General features: G+C 37.0%; 1 protein-coding gene across 3 annotated transcripts; it reads right to left on the reverse strand.

Moving 5' to 3' along the window:
• Nucleotides 1–1,478: 1,478 nt before the first annotated feature.
• Nucleotides 1,479–15,075, reverse strand: Cdkn3 (cyclin dependent kinase inhibitor 3). 3 transcript variants are annotated; one of them, XM_076848372.1, is made up of 8 exons: nucleotides 14,996–15,075; nucleotides 12,678–12,760; nucleotides 10,711–10,766; nucleotides 10,150–10,194; nucleotides 7,626–7,848; nucleotides 4,756–4,787; nucleotides 3,748–3,848; nucleotides 1,479–1,839 (listed from the first exon to the last, which is right to left on the reverse strand). In XM_076848372.1, the coding sequence occupies exons 1-8, from the start codon at nucleotides 15,002–15,004 to the stop codon at nucleotides 1,753–1,755; spliced, it is 636 nt and encodes a 211-aa protein (XP_076704487.1). In that variant the 5' UTR covers nucleotides 15,005–15,075; the 3' UTR covers nucleotides 1,479–1,752. The 3 variants fall into 3 exon arrangements, with proteins under 3 accessions (XP_076704487.1, XP_076704486.1, XP_076704488.1); XM_076848371.1 differs by having other exon boundaries at nucleotides 3,748–3,851; XM_076848373.1 differs by lacking the exon at nucleotides 10,150–10,194 and having other exon boundaries at nucleotides 3,748–3,851.
• Nucleotides 15,076–15,288: the final 213 nt, after the last annotated feature.

Raw genomic sequence — 15,288 nt, forward strand, 5'->3', positions numbered from 1 at the left:
AGAACAGGAGAGCTTTTTACTAATTTCTGATCCCGTATTTCTACTATAATACAACCCAACAAGATAACACCAAAGAAAACCGAGACAGAATGAAAGAACAATTGAACCACCCAAAATCATTATAACCTTTCTATCCTCCTGACATGTGCATCCGTCCTTTCTCCCTATCTGTTCCTCAAACGTAAATAGTTTTTCCTCAGATGTGAGCGGTTTTTCTTCCGTCTCACTCATCTCCAGGGACAGGCAACTTAAAACAAAAATGAAGCAAAACAAAAGAGGAATCTTAAAATGGCTACCCATCCTCTCGCCCTGCCCTCAGGGGCGAGCGGTTTACTTACCCTCAGTCGCTCCCCATGCGAGACACCAAATATGAGGAGATTGGTAATGTTAGATTTGTAAATGTCAGTTTTAGTCTAAAGTTTTACAGGTATTGTGATTTTAAATTGTACTTGGTTGTAATACAAAAATAATGAAGGCCAATCTGTTGTTGCAACCTATACTCTTAAGCAAACAAACAAGTAAATAAACAAAAACTGCGTTACCTATAACTTTTGGCATTTATGATCCGATAAGAAATCTAGATTAAAGATTAAATACTGGTGGAATATCTGGAACACCCATCTTGCTTAATATTAATAAAATATTAAGTTCTAGCAGCAGGGCATATATAAAAGTATTAAAATATTGATTTTGTATTATGGAACATACTGGTGCTCTTGTCTGAAGTTCACAAACAGCGCTGGTAATTGTTGTGTAGTTTTTCTTAATGAAATTCAAGTATTTTATCAAGAGTGTGAGACAAAGGAAAACTTTGGGGCACCTTATGATTATTTAAATTTTGATGTGATGAAACTGTCTTCTGTAGAACTGCCTATGGGTTTGCAGCCTGTTGGTAATAGCCAATGACCACTGATTCACTTTTGTGATCTCCAGTAGCCAAGACAGCCATGGACCTATGTATGGGTGTGGTACTGAAACCATCAATATCTGTGGAAAGAGGTGGCTTTGACCCAAATGATCCTTGTTTATGGCCCAAATGATTGTATCGGGTAGCTCATTTAAAGACAAAATATTTCAGTAGTATGCGGTGAGGTGAAGGAATGGGAGAATGAGAGATTATTAATCTGTAGTCAAATATTTTGTGAAAGTGAAAGGAGGACTAAAATTCATTCTGTGTAGTTTTTAGGGTGGAAAAATGAATGCTGTAAAAATGGAGCAACTGTCTGAACTAATGAATTCCTTATCTCTGAAAAAAAAATCCCAACAGATGTTGGTAAATACCGGATTTGATTGATCCAGTGCTGGGAGATCTCTTACAATGCTAGAAGTCTATGAAGTAGAAAAACTAATGGAAGAATTTCAGGAGGAATAGAGTGAAAGTTACTTAAAAGTTCAGCGTGGGTACTCATACAAAAACTTCATACTTCCAATACCAAATGCCAACTCATAGTAACCAGTAGAAAAATGAGACAGACATGTAAATAATACAAATTTGCTTGTATTTTTTTTCCCAGCATAGGTAAAATATACCAGAGCAGCCAGTATATTTCTAAAAGGAAAACTATACCAAATTTTCTGTCTGTGTGTTATGAGTGAAAGAGACCATTTTGTCAATAAAGGCTTTAGGGATATCTGCATATATACATTTACATTGAAGTGGATAACACTGGTAGTTTGGTTTTAACACAAATGATGCTAGAGAACTCAAATTTCAGACATGGTCACATATACATATATGCTATTTGAAACTCTTTATCTTGACACAGATCTTGATAGTGAATCTCTTGATGATAGATATGCAGCTAGTTTATCCCGGAAGTCATGAAGATAATTATATTGCTGCAAAAAGTAAAAATATACTGAAATACATTGTAGAAAACTAGTTACCAAAGTATACACAATACTAGCAGGAATAAGGAATGAATCAAAAAACAACTGCTAAGAGCAATTCTACATCTTTTTGGCTAAGAAAACATTTGTAACTTGGGGAAGTTTATCTCAAAATCTGAAAGCATGAAATTTGGATGAATGTTTTATAAGTTTATAGAATCCTTTCTCTCTATATTGGCAGAACTAAGTAAAATTAAAAGCAGTAAATATTTGCTAATGTTTTTTCCCTGTGAAATAAGGAGAAGGCACTTTCTATAGCAATTAATAATGGCATATTCAGGAATGGAGTTGTGGCTCAGACGTAGAGTGCTTGCCTACTATACATGAGGCACTGGATTCCATCCTCAACATCACATTAAAATAAAGATATTTTTACCACCTATAACTAAAAAAAAATAATAATGGCATATTCAAGAAAATCTTGAGTTATTGAAGCCTCTGTCTCTTGCTTTTTGTGATGATATATTCTACCTAAGAAAAAAAAAATTCTTAGAGAATATTTTTTTAAGACCAAACATCACTAATCACACAGATAAGCAAAATAAAAGATTTTTTAAATTTATTTGATATTTAAATAGTTTCCCAAAGAGTATTTTCACTCTGCCAAGCTGCCAATCATTTCATATTGTTCCTTTTGTGTGTGTGTGTGTGTGTGTACTGGGAATTGAGGGGTGCACTACCACTGAGCTACATCTCCAGCCCTTTCTGTTTTTAAATTTTGAGACAGAGTCTCACAAAGTTGCCTAGGCTGTTATCCTCCTGCTTCAGTCTCCCAAGTTGATGTTATCATTCCTGAGACACTGAAACCATGTGCTGCCAACTTACATTGGCACAAAGATGGTTAAAACTAGTTTGCCACAGAATGCCCAGGTGATAAATTGACAGCTCATAATAGTGTGGGCTTTATTCTTTCCAGTATTAAATATGGAAGATAGGCATATTTATTCATATATCAGCCCATATATTTTGTTTCAAAGAGAGTTGAACTTCCTGAATTTGAAACATTTGATTTTAAAATAAGGGGAATTCTCTTTTCAGAATGTATACTGTGAAGCAGACCTTGTATAGATTGTTTTGTGAATGACCTTATTTAATCCTTGAGAATAAAGCTGCTTGGTGAATTTATCAATAATTACAGTAATTCACCATATATGATACTAGGTTATACCCATCCCAGCCCTGGGAAGATAGACTTTCAAGCCCAGGGAGCTGCTTTAATGGCCAGGATTCCCCCCCCCCCCCCCCCCCTGCTTCTAGTCCTAGAGCTGAGACAGGGTACTTGGAAAAAGAAGGCAAAATTAGCATCATAGTTCTACAAATAAAGTGAAATCACAGACTCTTTTTGGTATCATGATTTTTATATAATATCCTTAGCATTGCTACTGCAATGTTTTTGAAGTATTAAGGGCACGGTAAATGTAGAAGAGGTCACTTCAGGGTAAATGTAGAAGAGGCCCATGGTTAAAGACAATTAGTACTGATTTACATTTTTTAAACTATTAATCTTTGTTCAATGTTTTGATGATATAATAGGATCTTTAGTTCTTAACCAAATTTATAGTAACTATCTCATTATTCCAAGTGACATGATCCATTCATAGAACTGAATGGGGGGAAAAAACTGCAATGGTAGATCTTGAAAGAATAAAGTAGAAAGTTTAAAAATCTCATTTTTTTTTAAAAATACTGAGCTTTTGTAGATATCTTGGTTATATTTAAACATAAATTTAAAAAATAAGTGTGTTTGACCAATAGCATGCTTTGGATTTTCATCTGTGCCCTTTGGTTGTATATTACACTGTCCTTATAACAGATTGCCCCTAACTGCAACCAAACAGTAAGAGTCAAGTGTCTCACCTTTATGGTCTGTATTGCCCCAGATCCTCTTACATCTCTCAGGCTGTCTATGGCTTGCTGAGGTGACACAGTGTCAGATAGGTATAGAAGGAGACAAGCAGCTACTAAGAGAACATGCCAGAAAAATAATATATTATTAAAAACTAGAGATAGGGTAAAACATTTGATATCTAACTAGATTTATGTTGGTATATGTGGGGAGCCACAAGGAATGACCTCATTCTTCCAGTCCTTATGTCTCAGATTCTGAATGCAACTACTGCATTCATTCGTTCTGGTTAGGGTGGATTCTAGCTAGGATAGTAAGATGGTCTTCTTTGTGGGATGTGCCCCCCAGTGTTGAGTTACACTCATCTTTCCCTCTTAGCCCTGCCTCTCCTGGCCTTTTTTGGATAGAACTTTCTAAACAAGAGTCCCCTCAGTGAAAGCTCACTTCTGAAGGTGATCTCTCTCTCCCTCCTCCCCCCTCCTTCCTTCCCCTACCCTCCCCTTCCCTCCCTTACACCCCCCCCTTCTTTCTCTCTTTCCTTTCTCTTGCTCTCCCTCTTGGGGAGCCTGAGGCCGAAAGTGGAGAAGCCATCCTGAAGCTTGTGTAAAGGTAATTTGTGTCTGTATTTGGTGTCCTTGCAAATTTGCACTAGCAATCTTAGGTTCAGCTGCACACAGGTTGGGGGTAGCAAGTATAGAAGACTCAATTTAAAGTATACAATTCCATAAATTTTAGTCTATTTACACGTGGCAACCATCATTACAGTCAATCTTGGGACATTTTTGTCACTTTAGACAGAAGTCGTGTGCCTTTTCACTATCACACCTTTCTATTACCCCATTAATCTCTGTTTTAAGCAACCAGTGATCTGTTTCTATAGGTATGCTTATTTTGGACATTTCACATAAATGGTCATGTGATATGTAGTCTTTTATGACTTCTTTTGCTTGTAATGTGGATCAAACAGAAGTCTACCTACTTTGAGGTTAAAAATATTATCGTGAAAATGTGTTTCTTACCAAGACAAGATCTCCCAAGTCCTCCATAACAGCTGAAAGGGAAATACAGTTTTGAAATTTATATATTGTCATTGCATTCAACGTTTTGACTAAAAGCTTGCTTTTCCTGCCTACTATCTAACTCCAATGACTAGCACAGCACTTTGCACAGACATTAATATTGTTTAATTAACTAATCAAAAGTTGAGTGTGCTTATTTATTTGTGGAGAAGTATTCTGAATATCTCCAAGGGTCAGGATAGACAGGCCCCTTAATATTGACCCCTTTAAACCCCAAGATCCACATCTGAGAAATGGAGTGTTACTAGATTGGTAGAAATTGATTTATTTTTACTAACTGCTACTTTGATTATTCTCTTTTAGACAAAACCTGAGTGGTTACAGGACAAATGCTATCTGCACAGAAATAATTTATCTAGTGTCTTTAGAAAAGGAAAACACGACATGAAGTCAGAGACACACAAGGAGAATCCTGTGGTGACAGAAGCCGAGACCTGAGTGATAATTACTAGCCAAGGAACACTGAGGAATGACAGCCACCACCAGAAGCCAGGAAGAGGCAAGAAAGTCTTCTACCCAGTCTCAGAGAGTGTGGCTCTGTTGACACCTTGGTTTTGGACTTCTAGTCTCCAGAACTGGGAGAAAATAAATTTCTGTATTATAAGCCATCCAATCCTTGGTACTTTGTTACAAATAGCCCAAGGGAACAATGTAAACAGTAGCAATAGTGTTCACCAAGTTCATAAAGGACTAAAAATGTCCAAGCAGAACAAGCCAGAGAGCACTGGCAGAGAATGGGACCGTGAAAAAAATTTAGCAGACCCTATTACTGTCTAGTAAAATGAGCATTCAAAATAACAGAATGATAGAACATTATCTTTGTCCAAACAAACTTGACATTGTAGGACCTTTGAAAGTTCTAGAATAAGGCAAAATTCTAGCCATCAGATGCAGTATTTTATGGGAGCCTGAAACATTCAATATATGCAAGCTCACCCATCCCCCTGTCTATCTTATCTGTATTCTGTTCAAACATTAGGGCATTTAGTTTGCTCAAACCTGCTATGGTAAAAATTGTTAAGCTTCAAAAAACCCAGCTAGTTGGTCTTCAACTACTTTGGTCTTCAGAAACTTTTCAGTAGAAGTTTCTTTCAAAAAATGTTTTTGGCGGTGCCTGGTGGTGCATGCCTGTAATCCCAGCAGCTCGGGTGGCTGAGGCAGGAGGATCACAAGTTCAAAGCTAGTCTCAGCAACTTATGAGAGCCTGTCTCAAATAACAAGAGTTAGGGATGTGGCTCAGTGGTTACATCCCCAGTACCAAATAAAATAACATATTATCTAATTATATATATTATTTACTATATATTAAAACATCTATATATCATAGCTATTAAAAAGGTTTCAGAATAAGTTTTTTAAAAAATGGGTCTAAAAATTGGAAAGATATATACTAGCTATATTTAACTAATTACTATTTTGCCTATAGTTGCCAGAAAATTAAGCAGAGATAATTGAGTCTATTCTGAAAATTTGCTTTTATAATTAGAACTAGATGAGAGACTATGCTTAAGAAAGTTTGGAAACCATAGAATGTTGGATGGCTTCTAGTTCTTTATTGCCCACCTGCAAGCTTTAGTTCTCTTTATATCAGACTTTAGATTGACCACAAAAAGGTGTTATGTCACCAAAGACTCTGTACTGGTGGGCTTGCCTTTGGAACTGGTGCAATTGGATGAGGTTCAAGGAGAGAAGTTCGCTGGATTTTTCCTTTCACAGGGGCCCTGAACCTATGCAGCTGTTGGTAGAGTCTGTACACCTTGAGCTCAAAGCAATGACTTGAAGTACCTTAAGAGTTTTTGAGATAATCACACTTTAATGCTCTAATTTGTTCAGTAAAAATGAGGTGGCTTATTAAGTTACAAGAATGAGCAACAAACAAAGTGAAGGACTAGCTTTAGCTCTCCTTTGCTCTGTGTCTCACTTCTGGAAAGTCATCTGTGGTTTATCATCCACAGTACCATTTCTAATGCTACAACCTACTATCCATTGCCACTCTCTTGTACCCTTATCCAAAGCTACTTCTTTCTTTTTTTTTTTTTTTTTTTTTTTTGGTACTAGGGATTGAATCCAAGGGGGCTTACTCACTGAGCCACATCCCCATTCCTTTTTTCGTATTTTATTTAGGGACAGGGTTTTGCTGAGTTGCTTAGGACCTTCTAAGTTGCTGAGGCTAGCTTTGAATTCGCGATCCTTCTGCCCAGCCTCTCCATTTTTAACACATTTTGCTCCCTTTCCTTAACCCATTTTATTTTGTTTTAAACATTTATAACAGCAGCTTGTATTTTTTTATAGCCACTGACTCAGTCCCATTTCATTCTGGTAACAAATGCATATCAAACAATTTTCAAGTCATATCCTTTAAGTTGCTCATTGCTTAGGGATGACTTATTTGCTGTAAATTTTGAAAAAAAAATTTTTTTTTTTTTTGCTATTGAAAATAACTAAGCAACTAACTGATAACCTAAATGACAAGTGAATAGTATATAACAATAATGTTCCACTTTTTGTGGTGGTGGTCCCCAAATTGCAACTTAAGGTCTAAGACAAAAATAAGGGCAGGGGGCAGGGAGCCTGTGACCTTATTCTGAAAATTTCCAATTAAACTTATTTATTGTCCTTACTCTTGAAAAGCAGTAACAATAAATATCTGAGTGCTTACTTTGTACCAGGCATTGTGGTAGCACTTTCAATGCATTATGTCCTTTGAATCTTTACAATAAAAATATGAGATGGGCAATAACTGAACAGTTTAAGAAAACATTTTGACTGGGACATTTCTCATGTAATGTATGCAGAAAAGGAGAACATACTGTATTAAGGTTTTTCGGTTATTCTTGAGACAGATTGCAAGCTCCTCCATTATATCACAGCAGCTGGCTATGTCAGGAGTCCCTCCATCTGGGATTGGATGGTGATGAGTTGTAATTCCATACTGCTGGTAGAGGTCCAGGAGGTTTGGGACTCTATATTTTGACAGTTCCCCTCTGGTGCAGAAAACAAATATGTCTTGTATACCATAGCTCTTTAGTTCTTCTGCCAACAGACCAAGATACACACAGACACACACATATGAAACATTACAAATTTAAATATGGTCAAGAGAGAGAATATGGAGTTAAGTTTCTTAAGCCAAACTAGTAACAAGTGATAATTTATAAATTTGAAATGCTGAATAATTAAATCTAATCATATAAGTCAAAATACTATGTACTGAATTCCAAGATGAGACAATTATATTGTGTATTGCTTTTCTTGCAAAAAAGTTTATAATACTGCTTTAATATGAATCTGAAAATATCTAATACTATTAAACTCTTGAGAAGGAATGGATAGCACATTTTTTGTCCTCCCCACATCAACCATACTTGCTACTTAATCACTCTGCTGTTTATTTTATCGCAAACATTGTATATAAAACCTCTAGCCAGAGTTCTTGTATTACCCCTCATATATGCTCTATACCACACCATTGTGTACTTAATTTTATGGACCAGGTCTCTAGAAAATAAAGCATTAACTGTATTAAAATTACATTATTTGGTTATTTTCACTATAAGAACCAAGAAATATTACTATACGAATTCTATGCATGGGAACTTCTTTAGGGCAATTCACTCCAGAGCATTTGGTTCAGAATAAATAATCTTGGCTAATTTAAGCTTGCCTCTGCCCCCAAATCTAAGGACATTTAGCCATTGAGGTACAAAGTACCTTTTCTCTTGACCCTCTAGATCTGCAGTTGAAAGGCGGCTAGTCCAAACTGAGATGTACTGTAAAGACATACCTAATTTCAAAGACTAAGCACGCAAAAATAACTATCTCATTAATTATTTGCTTTATACTTAAAAGCTGGTGAAATGATAATTTAGGATATACTAAACTAAATAAAAGGTATTATTAAAATTATTTTTACTTGTTTTTACTTTTTTAATGTGGCAACTAGAAAATGTAGTTATAGATATGGCTTCCATTATATTTTATTAGACAGTGCTGCTCCTGATAAAACTATTATATTTTTGAACTGGTAAACAAGTATTTATTAATATATCTAAGCATTTTTAAATGGGTAAGTAATTCTGTTTGCTTTTTGTACACATCAGAAAATTTCTACAGACTATCCTAGAAAGGACTCTGAGGAGATGCCATGGTAACTAATGCAAGGAGAGTCCAGCCTGTTTTTCTGTGATGCTGACAGCTGAACCCATGGCTATATCCACAAATCACCAAAGCGGGGAAAAATTGAAAACCCTTTTACGAAAGATACTAATTAATAGGGCATTCCAAAATGTACAAGTTTGGTCTTGAACCAATGATTTAAATTATATTTTGCTTATAACTTAAATGTTCTCTAAAACAGAAATTTCCTATTACAGTAGGTTTGTCTAAAGCAGAAAATCTTTATAAATAACTGCAAGGGTCAACTCATCTATTAGCCTCATTAAGTCTTTTTAGGAGGTAAGGAACAAATTAAAGTACATTAGCAAACTGATATTCTAGAACAACCAGAAAAAGATTTAAAAAAATTTTTTTTTTTTTTTTTTAGTTGTAGATGAACACAATACCTTTATGTGGTGTTGAGGTTTGAACCCAGTGCCTCATATGTGCTAGGCAAGTACTCTACCTCTGAGAAAAAGATTTTAAGGTTAAAAAAGCTATACTAGTCAGGGTCAAGCAATACATACATTCTTTATTTTTTGGAGTATAAAGATGTTGGTGGCACTAATAGGATCGAGATATTCCAGGCCAATCAGAATAAGATATTTTGAAAAGATTCATATTTATAAGTATTGTACTATATGAAAATTCCAAATGTGGATAGATTAGGTTTTGAAAATTATTATTAGACTTGAAGTTATAGTGTTTTGAATGTCCTTGGGCATGGAAAACCAGTTCCCACTCTGATTTCACCCTAGATGCTACCTCTACATTTCCTATCCAGGATGGATGGTTTCATTGCTGCCTCTGGGTTCCCAGCTTGGGATTAATTCCTACTACCACAGTCAAGTCTACAAGGAAAAGAATGATCAAAGATCTAGATAGTACAAAAAGTCAGTTTCCTATTTATATAATTTCATACTCTATCATATATACTAACCTCAAATACAGTTTTTATGTATAATATACAGCAGTTGGTGAAAAGCAAAGTCATGTTGAGATAAATGATGAGTTCTCTGTGTCTTTCACAAATACATTTTCACATATTAGAATAAGTTTATTTTTGAAACTTGAAGTATCAAACATTGATTGAGAAGAGACTATAGTTTGTTCCTTCTGATAAGGAGACTTTCAATGTTTTTTTAAACTATTAGTATGGTTGTCTCATATTACACCTACCTGTATCTTTTTGAATATTTCTTCTAATATCTTTAAATTTACAACCTATAAGTAGTAATAATGCAAGTAAAAAAAAAGTCAGTTTCTGGTAATATATAACAAGCACATTTAAACACATATATAGCTACTTTTAGAAAATCATTCCATGTGACCATTTACTTTCAATTTAATTTTGAAGGTGAATTTTAATTTCTTAGATTTTTCGGAACATAATTACAAGAATTCATAGATTCCAGTTGAAGAAACTCCTAAGCCAGCACTCTTTATTCTGTGTTTCTGTGATGAGTGGCTGGCTGTGGTCCTCAACCTCATTTGTACCCCAGGGATTAAGTTTTATTAAGATAGGTAAATCAGAAATATAAAGCTCTGAAGGCAGCTCTGGAAGGGTTGAAGAATGGATCTGTGTACCTTTATCTATAACCAACCATGAAGGCTTCCAAAGTGAGTTACCCAGTCTAGATCTATGAGATTCTTTCATTGCTCAGTATACAGAATAATGTGTTAACAGTCAAAAAGATCTCCAAAATATATGAATAGGAAGCCAACTGTAGTATAACCTACCTGGCAGAGCACATAAACCAAGAAACTGAGAACAATTCACTTGTGACAGAGGTAGCCTGAAAAGAAAAATTTAAAAAGTTCATTTTTTAAAAAAGTTATAAATGGCTAAGGTGCTGTGGTGCCTACCTGTGATCTCTGCTACTTGGGGGGAGGCTCAGGCAAAAATGATTGCAAGTTTGAGGCTATCCCAAGGAACTTAACAAAACCCTCTCTTAAAATATAAAAAGGGCTGAGGATATAGCTCTGTGGTACAGCACTTACCTAGCATGCACAAGGCCCTCAGTTCAATCCCCAGGATCCACCCACCATTTCCCACAAGCTATAACTGGAAACTCAACCAACATGAATGCTTGTCACCAAATAAGGGTGTTTTAAAACTTTACAGAAGTCACAAAGCAAAAATTAAAAGTTAATATCCATAGGTGGATCACAAAAAAGCTTAGAAAGACTGAAAGATTTAAAATGAGAAGTTTTAAAACTTAGCATTAGATTTCTTAGAATTTAAGTCTTAAATGGTATATTAGTTTAAATTTACCTTAAAGATAATCCCAGGTAGTATACAGGGTACTTAAGTTATTCTATGGGATGTTACTTGAGATATTTTGTATTTCAGGTTTAATATCCCTTATCTAAATTGTTTGTTACCAGATGTATTTCAGATTTTGGAGTTTTTGAATTGTGTTAATTTGCATAGAATTTATTGGTTGAGCATCCCTAATCTGAATATCTGACATCTGAAATATTCCAAAATTCAAAACCTTTTGAGTATCATGTTGGCACTCAAAGGTTTTGGATTTTAGAGCACTTCAGACTTCAGATTAGGGGTGCTTGATCTGTTGTAACTTTAGATAAATGAACTGAAGTATGACCATCTGACAATTCCATCTTTAGCATTCATTTTACGTTACTATTTTAAGATTTTTTTGGTAGAACTACTTTAACAGATATGATTTCATATAATGACAACCATGGTTACCCATTCCTGCAGTAATGGATTTTGATTAAAATAAAATATTATCTGTTCCCAGTTTGCAGTACTTAGGGACAGCGGTTTATCCTGTTTTCAAGTCAGGAGATTAAGTTAGAGGAAAACAGGAGGCATGATATAAATACTGTATGACATTAAAAAGGGCTGAAAAGGGGAATGAAAGGTAATGCTACTTGATGGCAGGACAAAAGAACATCAGAGACAACACCATTTAGTACTCCTTTCCTACTGTAGAGATGGTGCTTTCCTGAGACAATTACATTCACAGGGATGAGAGGAAGCATTTTTTGGTTGTAGAGAATCTGGTAAATCATAAATCACTTGCTAACACTTGGAAGTTGATTTTTTATAGAAATTCTTTTTGGTTATTATATATATTTGAATTTTATCTTAAACAGAGTTTACTGACAGATGCATTACTATGACAAATGGTTGAAATATTATCTAAGATTTGACTTAATAATAAATGATTATCTTGCTGGGTGTGGTGGTGCACGACTCTAATCCCAGCTGCTCAGAAGGCTGAGCAGGAGGATTGCAAATTCAAAGCTAGCCTCAACAACCTAGCGAGGTCCTAAGCAACTCAGTGAGACTCTGTCTCTAAATAAAATACAATAGGGCTGGGGATGTGGCTCAGTGGTCGAGTGCCTGTGAGTTCAATCCCCGGTACCTGCCTGCCCCCCACTTCCCCCAAATTATCTCATCCTACATTTGGTATACTATTCTTTGGCCTTAAAAGAATAAGTAGATTTTGGTGAGAGATCATTTAAAAAAAATCCTACCTCTACTCCTTATTTACTTGCTTCTATTAAGATTTTCTTAATTGTAAATAAAGAGAACAAAAGGGTCTTATAAATTGCAGAGTTCAAAGATCCCTCAAAGATTAGAATTACATAATCAGAAGATAATCACTGAATGTTTTCAACATGTGAATTATGTTCTACAAAGAGTACAACACTGATTAGAAATGCTAACATACCATGATATCTGAATTGGAGTCTGTTCATCTTCGATAGGCTCTTCATCTGAGGAGTCAAACTCACTTGCTTGTATTGAAATAGGCTTCAAAAGAAATGTTATGTTAGAAATTATAAAAAAAAATTATGTATAGCCGTAGCATAGTTGACTCTGGCCTAAACATCCACCGAATTCATATTTTCTATTTATTTTGTCACCAATCTGGACTATCAGACATCAGCAATATCAATAATAAATGATTACTATTTTACCATCCTATTAATAATCTTAGCACTGCATAGTGGAAAGATTGTTGTACACAAGCCTCTTCAGTTTATCCTGGATGTGTCTTCCTTAAATATGAAGTGAAAGATTTGTTTACTCATTCACAAGCATTTCTTGGACACCTTCAGTGGTCAAAACCTTCGAGATAGGAAGATCCATAAAGTAAATAGCTTGCCTTCAGTGTAGTTGTAGGGACAGATGTGTATAGATTACAAAAGAAAGACTTTACTTTGAGACAGGGTCTCACTAAGTTGTTTAGGGCCTGCCTAAAGTGCTGAGGCTGGTTTTCAATTTTTGACCCTGCTTCAGCCTCCTGAGTCACTGGGATTACAGGCGTGTGCCACACCCAGCAGGAGGAGAACGATTTTAGTGCTAAAATGGAAGAAGAAACCACATGCCAGAGCAGAAAAGGGAGTGACTGACAACTTAGGGAACTAGAGAAGTCTTTACAGAGATGCTTACTCTGAATTTTGAAGGAAGAACAAGAGGTTTCTAGGCAGATACAGAGGAAGTTTAGGAAACTAAGACAAAAAGAGAAAGGGTTTGTGTATTCAGAAACTGTGATGTTGAAATAGAGATGAAACAGAGGAGATGAAGCTAGGGAAGTAGTTTCTTAAAAAATGACTCCTATATAGGGGGCAGCTTGGTGGTGGATGGGTGGAGTACAGACGAACTAGCCTGCCCCCAAATTTACAAATCACTAGACTAGAACTGTTGAGATGGCCGTAGGTGGAACTCAATCTTGAAGGCAGAATTTTTTTCATGGAAGCTTTGATACTGTGTACGAATTTACAAGACCAATTAAAAAAATACCCTTTTCCTGCTCCCTAGTTGGAACAAGCTGAGAAATAAGACATTGGATTGGTACATGGAAATCAAAATGTTATTGTCAAGCAAAAGATGTAGCTTAAAGCTATGGTTGAGTGAGCTTGCCACATCTCCACCCCATAATCACACTAATCTTCCCAGTTACAGGCACTGATGGACAACCCAGGGCTCCTGTGTGACAAAGAGTAGGCCAGAAAGCACTTTCTGGAGGCAGGCACATAGATCTAGAGAGAGAAGTGAAGAAAAGGTTGAGCTACTTGTGTTCAGTTCCTCCCAAACTCAAAGATCAGATAACTTACTCTTCCCTTCTGGGGACAAATGGAGAAAGAGGCCAGGAGTTAAGGACAGCTGATGTCTCCCCACATGGAAACAGGGATTAGCAAGTGTAAACACCTAATGCCCTGTCTTAGCTCTTAAGTTATGTTCTATGATGATCCTGTTTGTTACTATAAGATCACATGACAGAGTGATTTAAGATCTGAGTTGCTTTGGATCTATCTATCTATAGGGTAATCAACTCAACCTCAAAGAAGGCCCTTCAATAGGATGTCAACCAAGGTGGGACTACAGCTCCTTGCCAACGTCTGTTTTTCCTTTACTTTAAAGCAATTTTGATTAATAAAATTTTAAATTTGTGTGGGCATTAGCTCTCTACTTCTCCTAATCAGGCTGGACATTTCTGGTTCCCTGGCCCCAGTGATTCTGAATCTCAGGGAAAGGAATGCAATGCCAAGTGCTCCTGGGGGATGGCGGCAGTTGTGATGTCGCCCCCAAGCCGGGGCAACACATTCGCATTCATGATTTTTCCTAGGGGTTTCATGGCAGCCCCCAGACACCCTTCGGGGGTGGGATATCACGCTTATTAATACGATGAAACACTTAAAACTCCTTATGCCTCATTTTTCTCCATAACCCTGGGCTTGGCCTTCTTTTGCAAGGCTGTCGAGAGGTTTATAAGAAACCCACAGGTGACAGACCACAGCAGGCACACAGTGAATGTCTGACTTCCCCTCGTCCACCTCGAACCCAGGTCTGTGGGATCTGGCTCCTTCACAGCGGTCACTGTTGCCGGTGCGGGGAAGCGACACCTCCCGGACCCACAGGACGGTTAATGCGCGAGTCGCGTCGCGACCAATACCGTGCTGTACGCCCAGTCTCAGAAAGGCCTAGAGAACTGCTCCGGTCCCTGCAGCTTCGCTCCTCCAAGTCCCATCCTACCCGACTCACCGGCTTCATCGCTGGCCGCCGCACGCCTTGACCAGTGCCACCTCCCGGTTCAGCACCCGCGTCTCAGTCGCTGCCCCGCGCGGACCCCGCCTCTCCCTTCAACTCATTGGTATGTCTTCTGGGAGGTGGGGCGCGGCGTCTTCTAGGAACCAATCAAATCCTGGCCCTGTTGTTTGCTCCGCCCCCAGGTGCCCGGGCTTAGCCTTTAACCGCTCATTGGTTCTTAGAAGGCCTTTGAAAGACGCGCGGGAGGAGGGTCCTGCGGAACGTTGATTGGCTGGGGGCGTCCTCCT

The sequence above is a fragment of the Callospermophilus lateralis genome, chromosome 3 (assembly GCF_048772815.1).
Source record: "Callospermophilus lateralis isolate mCalLat2 chromosome 3, mCalLat2.hap1, whole genome shotgun sequence".
Classification (NCBI taxonomy): Eukaryota; Metazoa; Chordata; class Mammalia; order Rodentia; family Sciuridae; genus Callospermophilus; species Callospermophilus lateralis.

What these genes read in the sequence shown, in the direction of transcription:
- Cdkn3 (XM_076848371.1), bottom strand. An exon ending in TGGTTTATGTGCTCTGCCAG is followed by an intron (nt 10,195 to 10,710) that starts GTAGGTTATACT and finishes TACTACTTATAG; the next exon opens with GTTGTAAATTTAAAGATATT. An exon ending in GGGCAATACAGACCATAAAG is followed by an intron (nt 1,840 to 3,747) that starts GTGAGACACTTG and finishes TACTTTTTGCAG; the next exon opens with CAATATAATTATCTTCATGA.